The 12437-nt window shown below is 34.1% G+C and overlaps 2 protein-coding genes across 5 annotated transcripts in view; one reads left to right on the top strand and one right to left on the bottom strand.

The window, feature by feature from the left end:
• LOC105433218 (uncharacterized) overlaps window positions 1-9281 on the bottom strand; it is a 30259-nt gene extending 20978 nt beyond the window's left edge. The window contains exons 1-2 of one of the 3 annotated variants that reach the window (XM_089071132.1): window positions 9123-9281; window positions 8673-8766 (exon numbers count right to left, since the gene is read on the bottom strand). In XM_089071132.1, the coding sequence (XP_088927258.1) occupies window positions 8673-8694 (22 nt within the window). In that variant the 5' untranslated portion in view covers window positions 8695-8766; window positions 9123-9281. Of the gene's footprint in view, window positions 1-8672; window positions 8767-8844; window positions 9005-9122 lie in introns of those variants that run through there. The other 2 variants (XM_089071130.1, XM_089071129.1) reach the window with 2 other exon arrangements.
• Window positions 9282-10323: 1042 nt separating this feature from the next.
• On the top strand, window positions 10324-12433 carry LOC105422285 (alpha/beta-tubulin-N-acetyltransferase 9). Of its 2 annotated transcripts, none has more exons than XM_089071148.1 (6): window positions 10324-10597; window positions 10891-11000; window positions 11131-11187; window positions 11250-11390; window positions 11698-11792; window positions 12244-12433. In XM_089071148.1, the coding sequence occupies exons 1-6, from the start codon at window positions 10521-10523 to the stop codon at window positions 12385-12387; spliced, it is 624 nt and encodes a 207-aa protein (XP_088927274.1). In that variant the 5' UTR covers window positions 10324-10520; the 3' UTR covers window positions 12388-12433. The 2 variants fall into 2 exon arrangements, with proteins under 2 accessions (XP_088927274.1, XP_088927275.1); XM_089071149.1 differs by having other exon boundaries at window positions 10329-10597; window positions 12240-12433.
• The last annotated feature ends 4 nt before the right edge of the window (window positions 12434-12437 follow it).

The following is a 12437-nucleotide window of genomic DNA, read 5'->3' as shown; positions in this document are numbered from 1 at the left end:
TCCCGATGACTAGTAAATTCCGGGTTTCTAAATTTGACGTACAGCAGACATACGCAAGAGAGACAGATGGAGAGGAGAAAATAAGAGAACTCCGGGCGCAAGCGCACGATGCGTGCCGGACTAGAATACGAGTTCTATCTCGTAATAAGTGCTCCACATGACGATGCCGGAAAGACGCTCCTAGTGTCGCGCCGCGCGACTGAGTGCCGGTATTTTTAATATTGCTCCTATGTTTAGCCCAGCGAACGGGACGTTAGTTGTCGTCCTCGTCGTCGCCGCCACCGCCGTCATCTTCGACGCGCGAACTGCGCGAGACAGGAAATGTCAGGTGTCAGTTACCGAGCTTAAATGAAGAAACCATCCGGAGCCTAGATTTCATAGTCCTCTCTTTCGCTTTAATTGATTTCCTCTTTCCTTTTTCTTTTTTTTTTTTTTTTTTTTTTTACAACTTAAGAGACAATTTTAGAAACTTTCTTTTCAATATTAATTGACACTTTTGAAAAAAATTTGTGTACGAAAAAAAACCTTTAGAAATCTTTGAAAGAGTTTAACTGCGATCTTTAATGATAACAACAACAAAAATTTTGCAAAAGAACCTCTTTTCTATTTCATCTTGCCCCCTAATGTTCCCATGATTGTAAAGAATGCATTATAATTCTGATATAAATCTCACAAAAGTCTGAAGAATCTGAACTCTTTACCTGCGATTTTTAACATTTACATTTACAGCAGTTATTTCAAATTTCTAGATATAAATTCAAATATGAAAAAGTTATAAGACATCTAAGATCCTGTCGAACAATGCTATGTATAATAATATTAATATATATTAATATTGGCATCATTTAGAGTGATGAAGTGTCCCTAATGGTGGATGAGGGAAAAATCAGAGATGAAACCTCCCACCTCTCTTACTTCTTTGCTTTCGAGTGGTCATGCTGTTGACTCATAGCTAGAGACAGGGTGTAAAACCCCTGAGGAAGGCTTGAAAACAGAAAAAGAGGGGCCTGATCCTCCAGATTGGGGATTGGATACAGGACCAACACTCCTGTCCCTTCTTCTTCTTCTACTTTCTATAGGCTTTATGGCTTGTTTCTACCTCATTCTCATATACCTGTGGTGCGTATGTAGGTGGTGATGCATAGGCGTATGAGACTTACTTTTTCGGAACGCCGGTTCCGATTCGAACGGCAAATTTTTGAGGAGGTTCTGTGGATAAGAAATGCACTCACGTGATTTGTCAGACCGTCGAGAGAAGACACGAGCGTATGAAAATATTTTGATCCTATCGGGACTCGAATCCGGGATCTCTAGCGTACTAGACGAATACTTAGACCAATGCGCTCTAAGCCACGCTCGCTCTTCTGTCCCATAAAAAGAAATTCTGTTTCAAGAATCACAATGAGAAGAGCCGGAAAGACATCCCAGAAAAGAAAGACGACCCAAGGCGAGGATTAAGGACAAAGACTTGACCTTTACCACTCTTCTTTTCTCTTTTACTTTTTGGTACTTTAATATGTACACGTTTTCATTGCTCGTCGATTCAGAATTCCTTAACTTTTAGACCGGTGAGCGGAGAAATTTCAAACATCTTTGGGATTTTTCCGCTCCCCGAACAGAAACAAAAAGACTTTTCATTTTATTAAGTGCTTACTTTCTAATATCCCCCGTTAGGAGAAGAAAAATTTATAATACGTTACGTTTTCGGTTTAGATATTTGAAAATTCTTTTTTTTTTTTTTCGATAATGCTTCAGAAGAAAGGGAAATACAATAAACACTTAACATTTTCGTTCTTATCTAAATTGGAAGTACGCTGACAAGATTATTCACTGATATCAAATTCAAAGAAAAGGAAAGGGGATTCAAGGAAATTACGAAGATATTATACTTAACGCGCGCATTAAGAGACTTGTGAATGGTCGGTTTTCTCAATACCCCGCCCGTTATCCCGCAAATCTATATTTAGACAAACGAATAAGTGATAACAACAGCCGATAGAGTTGAGTATCTCGTATCTAGTCAACGTTTACAAGTAGCGAGATCGGTGGCGATAATCGAGTGAAGATAAACATCTAACGTAATTTATAGTCATCGCGGTGCCGTCATCGCGCTCACTTTTTTTTTTTTCGTTGTGTTAGCGCAAGTTACGGCACAATCATATATGCCTGATAAGAGTCGCAGGTTCGGCGTGTAAATTTTTTTTCGATCGCACGCACTTCAGGCGCAGCGACACGCATAACTTAATCTTTCTCGACGAGTCGTGTAGGTTTCCCCCTCTATCACTCTCGCACTCATACGTAATTTAATACGCTATTTTCAACTAATTAAACGGACTAATTAACGCAATATACCATAACGAATTACGAGCGATAACGATCATATAGAACCAATGCGTTAAATGTCCACATGTCCAGGTGGTGGCTCACTCGAAACTCTTTATTTACAAATTAAACTCATTGTTTCGAAAACTTAATCTCTCTGATATTTAACTCTTCGCAAAATTGATTATCAAACGAACAACAAAATCTATTTTTTTTCTTATTTAATTTTTCTCTTATCGAGAATAATAAAATCATGTAATATAATAATAATAATATTAATAATAACAACAACAACAATAATAATGATGATAATGATGATGATGATGATGATGATGATGATGATGATGATGATAATAATAATAATAAAACTGTTATTGATGGATTGTAATGAACGTAATAATATTGATAAGAATTACTGAGATAAGAATTATTAATTAGTAATTTGATTAATATTTTTAAAATTATCGCAACGAGAAGCGATTCAGATTGCTGATAATATATTCGCAGACATCATTCGCGACAATCATTCCTGTCCAGATTTTAATCGGGAGAGTTTCTCGAAATGTACGTATCTACCTATCGTTTGTACAATAAACGACTAGGAATCGATTCGAGTTACGGATGTGACTTGTGATTCTTTTCCGATTTTTGAAAAATCGATTATCTGAACGATAAATAATCGATTATTAAGCGATTTTTAAAATCTTTGAAATTCTTACTGAATTGATTGCTTTTTTTAGAGAATCAATTCTTTCTTTATAATAGATAGTGCTACTTTAGCACTATCTATTATAAAAAATAATGCAGAATTCACATTGTGTCCGATGATATAAAAAAAAATATTTGTTTTTTAAAACAACAAGAAGACGATAGATGATAGACGATAGGCATTAATCGGCAGACAGGGTCTTAGTATAAAATAATTTTTCCTTCATTTTCTTGAATACATATAAAATATATAAATTCAAGACAAATGTTTTATATTGTGAAACCACGTGTCGTTATGAAACCACGTGTCGTTAAGTTACCGAACTTGCGGCGTAACTCGCTCAAAGCAATATTTCGATTCATTTTCTAAATAAATCGATAATCAATTTTGAAAATCGATTAATCCTCCACTCAACGAAATTCTTGCGAAATTGCGATAAATATCACCCGTCAGGGAATCGAACCTAGATTATTTTCCATGCGAGTGTCTTAACCACGTGGCCATTCGATCACTAAGACATGTGACAATATTTATCGGAATAACTAAATAAATCTTTCTATAACCAACCATCTATGATCTTTCTGCGATTCTTGACAATATTTTTTGCAATCAATGCATCGATTTTGAAAATCAATTTGATTGAAAAGAATCGAAAAGAAAAGAATCGATTTTTAGAATGGACCCTTTAAAATTTTCTTTTTGTAACACTAGTTCAAGGGCCATTGTGAGCGGACAAAATGTGAGTGTATAGACAAAAAAGTTAAAGTGACCTCAACATCGTTTTGTTCATTTTTTTTATTTAATTTTTTTAATTTTTATTTGAGCAACTTGCTATGGTGAGAAGAGAATTATGTGAAAAGAGGAAGACAAAACTATAAAAATATAAAGTAACTATATAAATAGAAGAAAAAAAAAGAAAGCATTGCGTTGCGATTTTCTGGAATTTATGTCTATTTTCCCCGTTCCCCTGTTATATCCTACCTACCACACGTTATAATTTTGTAATTTGTACGTGCATATAAGTCAACCAAAAGTCTTGTCAGAGCACTTGCAGAGCAGGACACTCGTAAAAGAATCCGAAGGTTACGGCCGATCCATGATGTAAAACCACGAGGTCTGTTATCGCATATCAAGTCCTTTAACGTGGCTTCGTTGTCTAAATATAACTTCGGAGTGGCAAGCATGTAAAATATATTTGAAGACATTTAAATTATAATCATGGTAAATAGATTAACCACGTGGCGTACGTGTATTTTAAAGGATTAATTGATTTAGCTAGTATCATTTCTCCACTATCAATTCTACGTAAAATGTAAAAATCGATGCTCGTGATTTTTCTCGCATATTGACTTCATTATTTTTTAATTCTAAATATCATCCTTCAAAAAGATGCTCTTAAAAAAAAAATAAATTATTTTACAAGAAAACAAAATTTGATACGTACGTTGGGATACGATGACGTATCTATGTATATATACGTCAAAGATAGACGTATCTATCTTTCAGTTCAATGTTATTTTGTATTGTGTCTATGTAAACAATATTGATTCTAATGATCCTATGACAATAATTCTCATAGGATTTTGCTGTCGTTTATTGAGAAATAGTTCATTAGTAATAATGCGCAAGGTCTGATTACATATTAGAACAGACGTGATGCAAAGACTCATGAATTTGCGAAAACATGTATCTTCAATCGCATTAAAATTTATTCCTACCAAGTATTCATCGGACATGGTACATTATTTTCTTATTGCATTATATGTTACAAAATAATGGATTTCTTCTACAGCGTATCTAAAAAAATTTATTTTATTAAAAAAAAATCACAACTATTTTAATTTCAGCAATTTTTTAATTATTTTTTAATTATTATCATATTGAATATTGTATTTGCTAAAAAAAAGATATAAAATGGATCCATTATTCTTTGCTCTGATAAATCTCGAGATAAATGTGATCCTGTGTAAAATAATAGATCCAAGAACATCACGCACGTGATGGAACACAGAAATTAGATCGTTATATCCGCTTTAAAAAGGGATATGTTAAATCGATACTCGAATATATCGAAATTATTATCGTTTTTCCACGATGTTGATCGATCTCTCGTTATACTTATAAAAAATCAACTTGTAGTATCTAGTATTTCTAAATTCGTAATCTTTTCTCGATAATGGAAAAAGATCCTCAATCGCAATTTACGAAGATTACAATTTTCGACGCGTCAAGGATGTCCGGGGTGCTCGTTCATCCGATTGCGCCACTGCGCAGACCCACCTTCTCGAAGGAGGGGCGGAAGAGGGGAAACTAAAGATACGATGCGAAAAGAGAAGGACCTCTCGTCACACAGAGTGCTTATGTAACACTGATAGCGCGTCCCACTCTTCTGGCCTCTCGCAATTGCCCCGCGTCATATCGCGCCGGACTGCAAAAGACGCGCGAAACGAATACGAGCTGAATGGCAGCTCTTTTCTCCTGTCTTTCTTTCCTTCGATGTAAATTATTATATCACACGTTACGCAATTCTTTCTCCGCCCTCCTCTCCCGACGCCACTGGCCAATGACCAGGGCTAGATAACACGTCTGCCCCACTTTACGGCCCTGCTAATCTTGGACTATACCTCGGACTAGATTCTTCCGAGTTGCAGTTCTCTTTCTTCCCCTCTTTCTCCTCCACGTTCTTTCCACTCTTCTCACTTTACTCCTCCTTATTACCGCCTGTCCACTCTTGTGTCTCGCGCTTTTGATTTTGTACTCCTGCACAATCTTTCCACTCTTCTCACTCCTCCCTACTACCGTCTGTTCGCTCTTGAGTGTGTCGAGTTTTTGATTTTATACAATAAAATATATTGTATTGTACGAAAACATAAATTCCTATACGCGATTGAGGTTTCGATGCACGTGCGCCTTTAAACGCATGTGTGTTTGTAATTTCAAAAAAATTTTTAGATAAAATTTCAAACAAGAAAATAAATCGAAGAATCGTCCCTTCGTAATGAGCTACTTAAATGACACTTAAGATTAAAAGTGAAAGTTGAAATTTCGGAGGTATCTTTAAAATGCACTCAACTAAACTAACCCAATATTTTAGATAAAACGTGATTTTTCAGTTATTTAATAATGTAAGATAATGCCGAGAGCTTAGAAAAAATCAATTAATATTTTAATCGTTAATGTTTAAAATGTTAAACATATCATAATATATCATTTAAATATTTCACATTATTTAACATTATAAAACTCAATAAACTATATAACTGTATAACAAAGTTGTTATTTAAAGTTATTTTTTTATATCATTTCGATATCCGAATGCCCAATATTCAGATATTGCTTGCAATTTTTAATTATAATTAAATAATAAGTTTCTGAAATTTTGAAAAATACATTTAAATATTTGGATAATACACGAATAAAAAAATTTGTCCGTTAAAAAGTAATTAAGTAAGAATGATTGAAATTTATCTATTATTTAGTCAAACTTTCTATTATGTTTCACTTTTATATCTTTCCTTTTTTTTTCAAGCGTTATCTAAGGTCATAATATATACTATTAATCGATATTGAATTAATTGAATAAATACTATTTCATTCCAAAAGATAAAAAATTCGTAAAAAAAAAAAAAAAACAACTCTAAACGAACAGATCTATTGCCTCATAGAGAAGAAGATACTAGCATTATCGGAAAAATTGAATTGTCGATACTTAGTAAACCTTCCTTCTTTACACTTTACATATCTTGCGTAAAAGGCCAAACAGAAGCAAAAAGTTTGGGTTGAATGTGAATAGAGTCAGGTACAAAGGTACACATATGAAATGAATGCATAAGCGTAAACGACCCAATTGCATTATGATGGTAATTCATCGCGGTTTATCGTTACCGTACTGCATGTGCACATCGTTCGACATTACGGCTTAAGAAAACGAAGATATGTTTCTTCTTCGATAATATTCAGATAAATAAGTATATAGATAAGTGAGAAAGAGAGAAAGAAAGAGAAAGAGAGAGAGAGAGAGAGAGAGAGAGAGAGAGAGAGAGAGAAAGCACGCACGCACCACACACACGCACACACGCGCGCGCACACACACACACACACACACACACACACACACACAGATAGAGGAATGCCAAGAATTGACATACACGTTTTTACCCAAGCTGGTAAAGCAGCTAAGCCTGTTTGCTGAGCAATTGAATATGATTGATTCTTAATTTTAAGATTTCTGTTGACTATTACTACTACTCAGATTATGCTGTTAGCGAAAAAATACATAATAAAAATTTTTGCAAGACAGATTAAAATGACAATATATTTCGATAAAGCATTTACAATTGACAGAAGCGACTTGTAAAATATACCACTCCTTTTGTTTCATTAATTAGTAAATAACAATGTGTGAAAATAAGTTATGCATAATCAAAAGCGAAATAAGTTAAGTTGACAACTATGACAATTGTCAAATTAATAATATAGTTAAATTTTAAGTCTGTTCAATTAATTGCAAATATTGTTTCATTGAAAAATATTTTTGATTAAATATATATTTTGCAAGAATTTTTATAATTTATAAACTAAAAAAAATGTAATTATTATATTGTGTGTATGAAGTCTATGTATTTGTGAAATTAATATAATTTGAGTCGCTATTATCAATTAATTTCAGTATCAATTTATATATATTACTATACTTTTATAATATTCAATACTAAAGTTTGGTTTTTATTACTTTTAAAATTAGTAAAATTAGTTGCAGGAACTTAAATTTCGGAAATATAAAATTATTGTCAAAACTATTCCGTTCTCTGTGCAATCCGATTACCAGAGAATCAAAATTTTGGAATGCGACTTAAATCTGTTCTTTTTGATCTTTCCGTGTTCCTCCAGAGAAAAAAAGGACGACCCGTGCAAGTCAGCTAAAGATCTCAGGTCTTTTCTTCTGTAACGTATACAAATATTTCCCGCGAAATTAGGTACCTGAAGGGCGACACCATCGAGGAACAAATTTTTTTCTTGGTGCAAATATAGCTAAAAGTATTTATTAGACCATTTTAACACGATTGAACAAACTTTCATTAAACAGTATCCAATGACATTCTATTCGATGAAAAAAAGATTTAAAAAAAAATGTAAGCAGTAATCGCAGAGCGAGACGCGAAACGATGACGTTGCTAAACGAGATGCACGCTAAACCGATGCACGCGACATTGCTCCTTACAAAATGACAGTAACAAGTATCTCTAATTTTGACAAAAGAGATCTCGACTTTCAAGAGGGGAAATATTAGAAAAAAAAAAAAAAGAAAAAAAAAGTACCACTATATCGATATAATCGAACGAAATTCCTTGCAGCGAGATGAGTAAACCCCGTAGCGGGAAAGCTGAAGGATTGTGGCATTAAAATTATTGCAAATAACCTGCAATTCCGCCGGTGTCCGCGCATCGTGCTTCAATTCAACTTAGCACGTGCTACGGCGCGTCACAATTGGCCAGGCTCGCGGCGGCGTCTCGCTACTGCGAAATATTACATACGAATGGACGGCGATGCCGACGCGCGCGCGCGCGCGTGCTACGCACGCTCCGCTTAATAAAAAGCGCGTTAATAAAACCGAGCGGAGGAAAATGATTATTTCACTCACCGGCTCTCCGATGGTGCTCCATCCTGATAACTGACACGTGCCGATGATCCGAAGTCCCCGCTGGCCGGTTGTTTACAGTCGCTGACAGTAGTAGCTGTCAAATACAATTAATCGGTCAAAAGTCAACAAATGTCGGCACGCCGATCGCACGTCGATTGTGATTTCGCGTTACCGCTGCCGTCGTCGTCGTCCTCGTCGTCGCCATCGATTCGACCCCGACGTCGGCGAGCGAACACGCGACGCGGAAAGGCGGTAAGGGCGGAAATGCGGAGAGCACGTGCCCGCGCGGGAACACGCTCGGGTCGCCCCTTGCGCGAAACGTCGCGTCTCCATGCGGCATGCGTGGTGTGCGCGCGCGCTCTCTTCTCCCGCGCCGCTTTCGCGGGCCGACGACGCGGTCGCAAATGTCGTCGGGGCTTACATGTGATATAAATACAAAATAGAACTCACCCGCGCGCGATATATCCGTTCGCGCCTCTCTTTCCGCTTTTTCGTCCCGATGCCGCTGTCCTCAACGCGTTCACGTCCTCGTCTCTTCTTACGCTCTCCACGATGCTGTCAAACAATACAACTTGATACACGCCATGAAATTGACAATTGTGACAGCTGTAATTGAGCTTAGGCCCAGTATGTGGCGCTGTAAGTGGCATCGGGTCCAGGCTGTGGCGGGCTCGGTACTGCAGGCACCTGTATCTCGTTGACGATAGCGAGCTTTAATTACAGCCGTTAACGGCACTTCTCTTGTTCTCCGAGAATTATTAAGAATTTCGAGTTTTTTTCCGATAGTACGTGTATGTCTTTTTTCATACTGAAATAAAGAAATTTTATTGTAATTCTTAATATCGGATTAATGACACAAATTCTCGGTACGTCTATCGCTTGTTGTAACGAGCGACATCTGTTGGCGACGGCATCGTTGATTCCAATGGTAATTTGCATCGCTATCGGGTTTAGGCGGGAACCTGATGGAAAAATATATTCTATTCTTCCATTTGGCGAGAGAGATTACAATAGACACAAGCAGAGAAGAAACTGAGAATGAATTCAAGCAGAAAAGAAACCGAGACTGGACTCAAGCAGAGAGTGGAGAGAAAAAGAAAAAGACAAAATGACACTAAACATGCTGTGAATAATAATAACTGAAAATATGTATCTGAGAAGAATCTAGAGAGTCAATTGATATTTCGAAATGAAAGAAAAGCTACAAGTGAAGAAAGTATCTACAACGTTATGTCGGAACGCTTGAAAATATTGATTTATTTCGATGAATTTTTAAAATTCTTATTCTGGAAAAATCAAATGAGTCAAGGCAGTTTATACCACGTGATCCGTAAATCCACGTTGATAAACGAATTTCTAGACTTCTATTATCCGATCGGAATAATTCCGTTTTTCAATTTTTAACTTTTTATCGATATTTCCAAGTCGGAATATTTTCAACACCTCCTAAATAAAGGGAATATCCGTATATTCATATATGACATATCTAATAAATGGAAAATTAATTTTGCTCGGAATCTGTAATAGTAAAAATGCATGAACAGAATTGCACTTGAAATCTGAAAAATGAAATCGTAAAAAATTCTGGTGGGTGCTAGAGTTTTCTATAAGGGGTATATGATAGTAACATAGAGGGAGCAGTCCGCTAATTCGGCTAATTCCGTAAGTGTTCGGTTATATTCGATCTTATTTAGAGTTCTCCCATAAAAAAAAAGGGGGGGGGAAAGATTAATATAATTCCGAGCATTGCTCCAGCTTGTACTTCGTCTCTTTATTCCTAAGTCCGTGATTAAAATATATAAATGAATTCTTAATTAAATCTTTGTTGTTTAATATTTGTCGGTAACCATGAGGAAAAACATAAACACTCGTATCAATGGAACAAATGTTATTTTAGTACCATATCAAGAGAAGCACGTCACAAAGTTCGTATTGTTTATAAATTTCTTTTTAATATTTAATTCTCAGGAATTCACCTAGATTTTTTAGTTACGCTCATATTCATTTCGGATCGATAAATTTTCAGGGTTTAATGGGATTAATCAACAAAGTAAACACATTTTAAATTGTAGATAACATTTGTCTTTTATCACAATCAAAAATGAAGTGACTCAAGATATAGAGATGAAAATTTCAGATTATATGATTTGAATTCCTGAGGGTTAACGATCAAATGTATTGATAATTATGCTGAGTCAAAATAATGGATGATGTTCAGGTATCACGAATGGATGAAAAATCCTGTGCTGCAATATTTGACAAGCTCTGAGCCATTGACACTGAAGGAAGAATTCAAAATGCAGAAGCGGTGGTTGGAAGATGAAGACAGTAATTATCTGGGCTAATATGGGCATTAACACTGAATCTTGTTTTATTTACTCTTATAATTATATTAATGTTTCTTTATATCTCATTAAATGGTTTATATCATACAGCTTCAAGATATTTAATGTTACAGAATGTACTTTCATTGTTCTGGATAAAAGCATCTATCTGTCAACTAAAAATGAAGTAGGTATGTTGCTTTTCATCAATGTTTTTTGGGTTGATCATCTTCTTTTAATCAATTTATTTTAGATGCCATGATTGGAGACACGAATCTGTTTTTTCATGACTCTCGGAAATCATGTATTGCTGAAATAGAGATTATGATAGCTGACGAGGCTAATCGAGGTAAAAGAAGAGGCTGGGAATCTGTTATTTTAATGTTGATCTATGGTAATTTGATTATATAATGTTTGTTCGACTAAAAATAAGATAAAAGGATAGGCTATATGAGGCTATAAGCATAGTATGAATCTATATTAAAGTAAAATATAATAATATGAGTTAGATAGATTATATATATATATATAAATATTAATAAAACAATATAAAAAAACAATATAAAACATAATTTAATTAAAAAACAATATAAAAAATAATTTAATTCAATTACTTTATATTATTTTAAACCAAGTTAATCTTGTTTTGTTTTAATTCTGATTATTGAATGTTTCTTTATTTGTATTCACTTTTATGATAGGTGCTGAAACATTGAATGTTAATAAATTCTGTGCCAAGATTAAATTAAACAATACAATAAGTATAAAAATGTTTGAGAAACTTGGTTTCCATGAGGTAAGTTGAACAAAGTTACTTTTTATTGCATTTAATTTATTATTAAATTTTTAAGTGCTTAATATCAATATCATATAGTGTTTTTGATTACAATGAATTTTGATTACTAATTGCTGTTGAAGATCACTAATCGCGAACAAAACCCAATATAATCACTTTTTAAAGTTTCTGAAATGGTCATCTTAATAATCTAATGTTTGCTCAAGATAAATAATAAATTAAAAATTTTCAAAAATTAAGTTGGCATATTGAAATTATTTTTATCTCAAGATTTAAATAATATTTTAAGATGATAATATAGCTTTATATTTGTGTAATTGATCTATGATAGTCATCTTAAATTTATATTTAATCTTTATAGATAATCTTAAATATAATAGATTACGAATATAAGCCTATAAGTTGTTTAATGTTAAGACATAACTATATGATAAAATTTTAATTTAGGTAGAAAGAAGTAAAGTTTTTCAAGAAATTACCCTTGAAAAAAAAGTATCTCCTGACTGGACAAGTTGGTTGCATTTGGAACTGCAATCCTGTACGCCTAATTAGTGTTATTACAAATTATAAATTATTAATTTTTGTAATTATATAATTTTAACTCAAAAAAATATACAGAAAAAATTTATAAAGTATAAAAATCAT

The sequence above is a fragment of the Pogonomyrmex barbatus genome, unplaced genomic scaffold (genome assembly GCF_055798465.1).
Source record: "Pogonomyrmex barbatus isolate J1 unplaced genomic scaffold, ASM5579846v1 scaffold11, whole genome shotgun sequence".
NCBI classification, from domain to species: Eukaryota; Metazoa; Arthropoda; class Insecta; order Hymenoptera; family Formicidae; genus Pogonomyrmex; species Pogonomyrmex barbatus.
Note: the sequence above shows the minus strand (reverse complement) of the source record. Positions and strands in the feature narration are given on the sequence as shown.

Coding starts and splice junctions, on each gene's coding strand:
- LOC105422285 (XM_089071148.1), top strand. CDS start 10,521: ATGAGGAAAAACATAAACACTCGTATCAATGGAACAAATGTTATTTTA. Junction 10,598..10,890: donor CAAGAGAAGCACGTCACAAA/GTTCGTATTGTT, acceptor GATGATGTTCAG/GTATCACGAATGGATGAAAA. Junction 11,188..11,249: donor GTCAACTAAAAATGAAGTAG/GTATGTTGCTTT, acceptor AATTTATTTTAG/ATGCCATGATTGGAGACACG.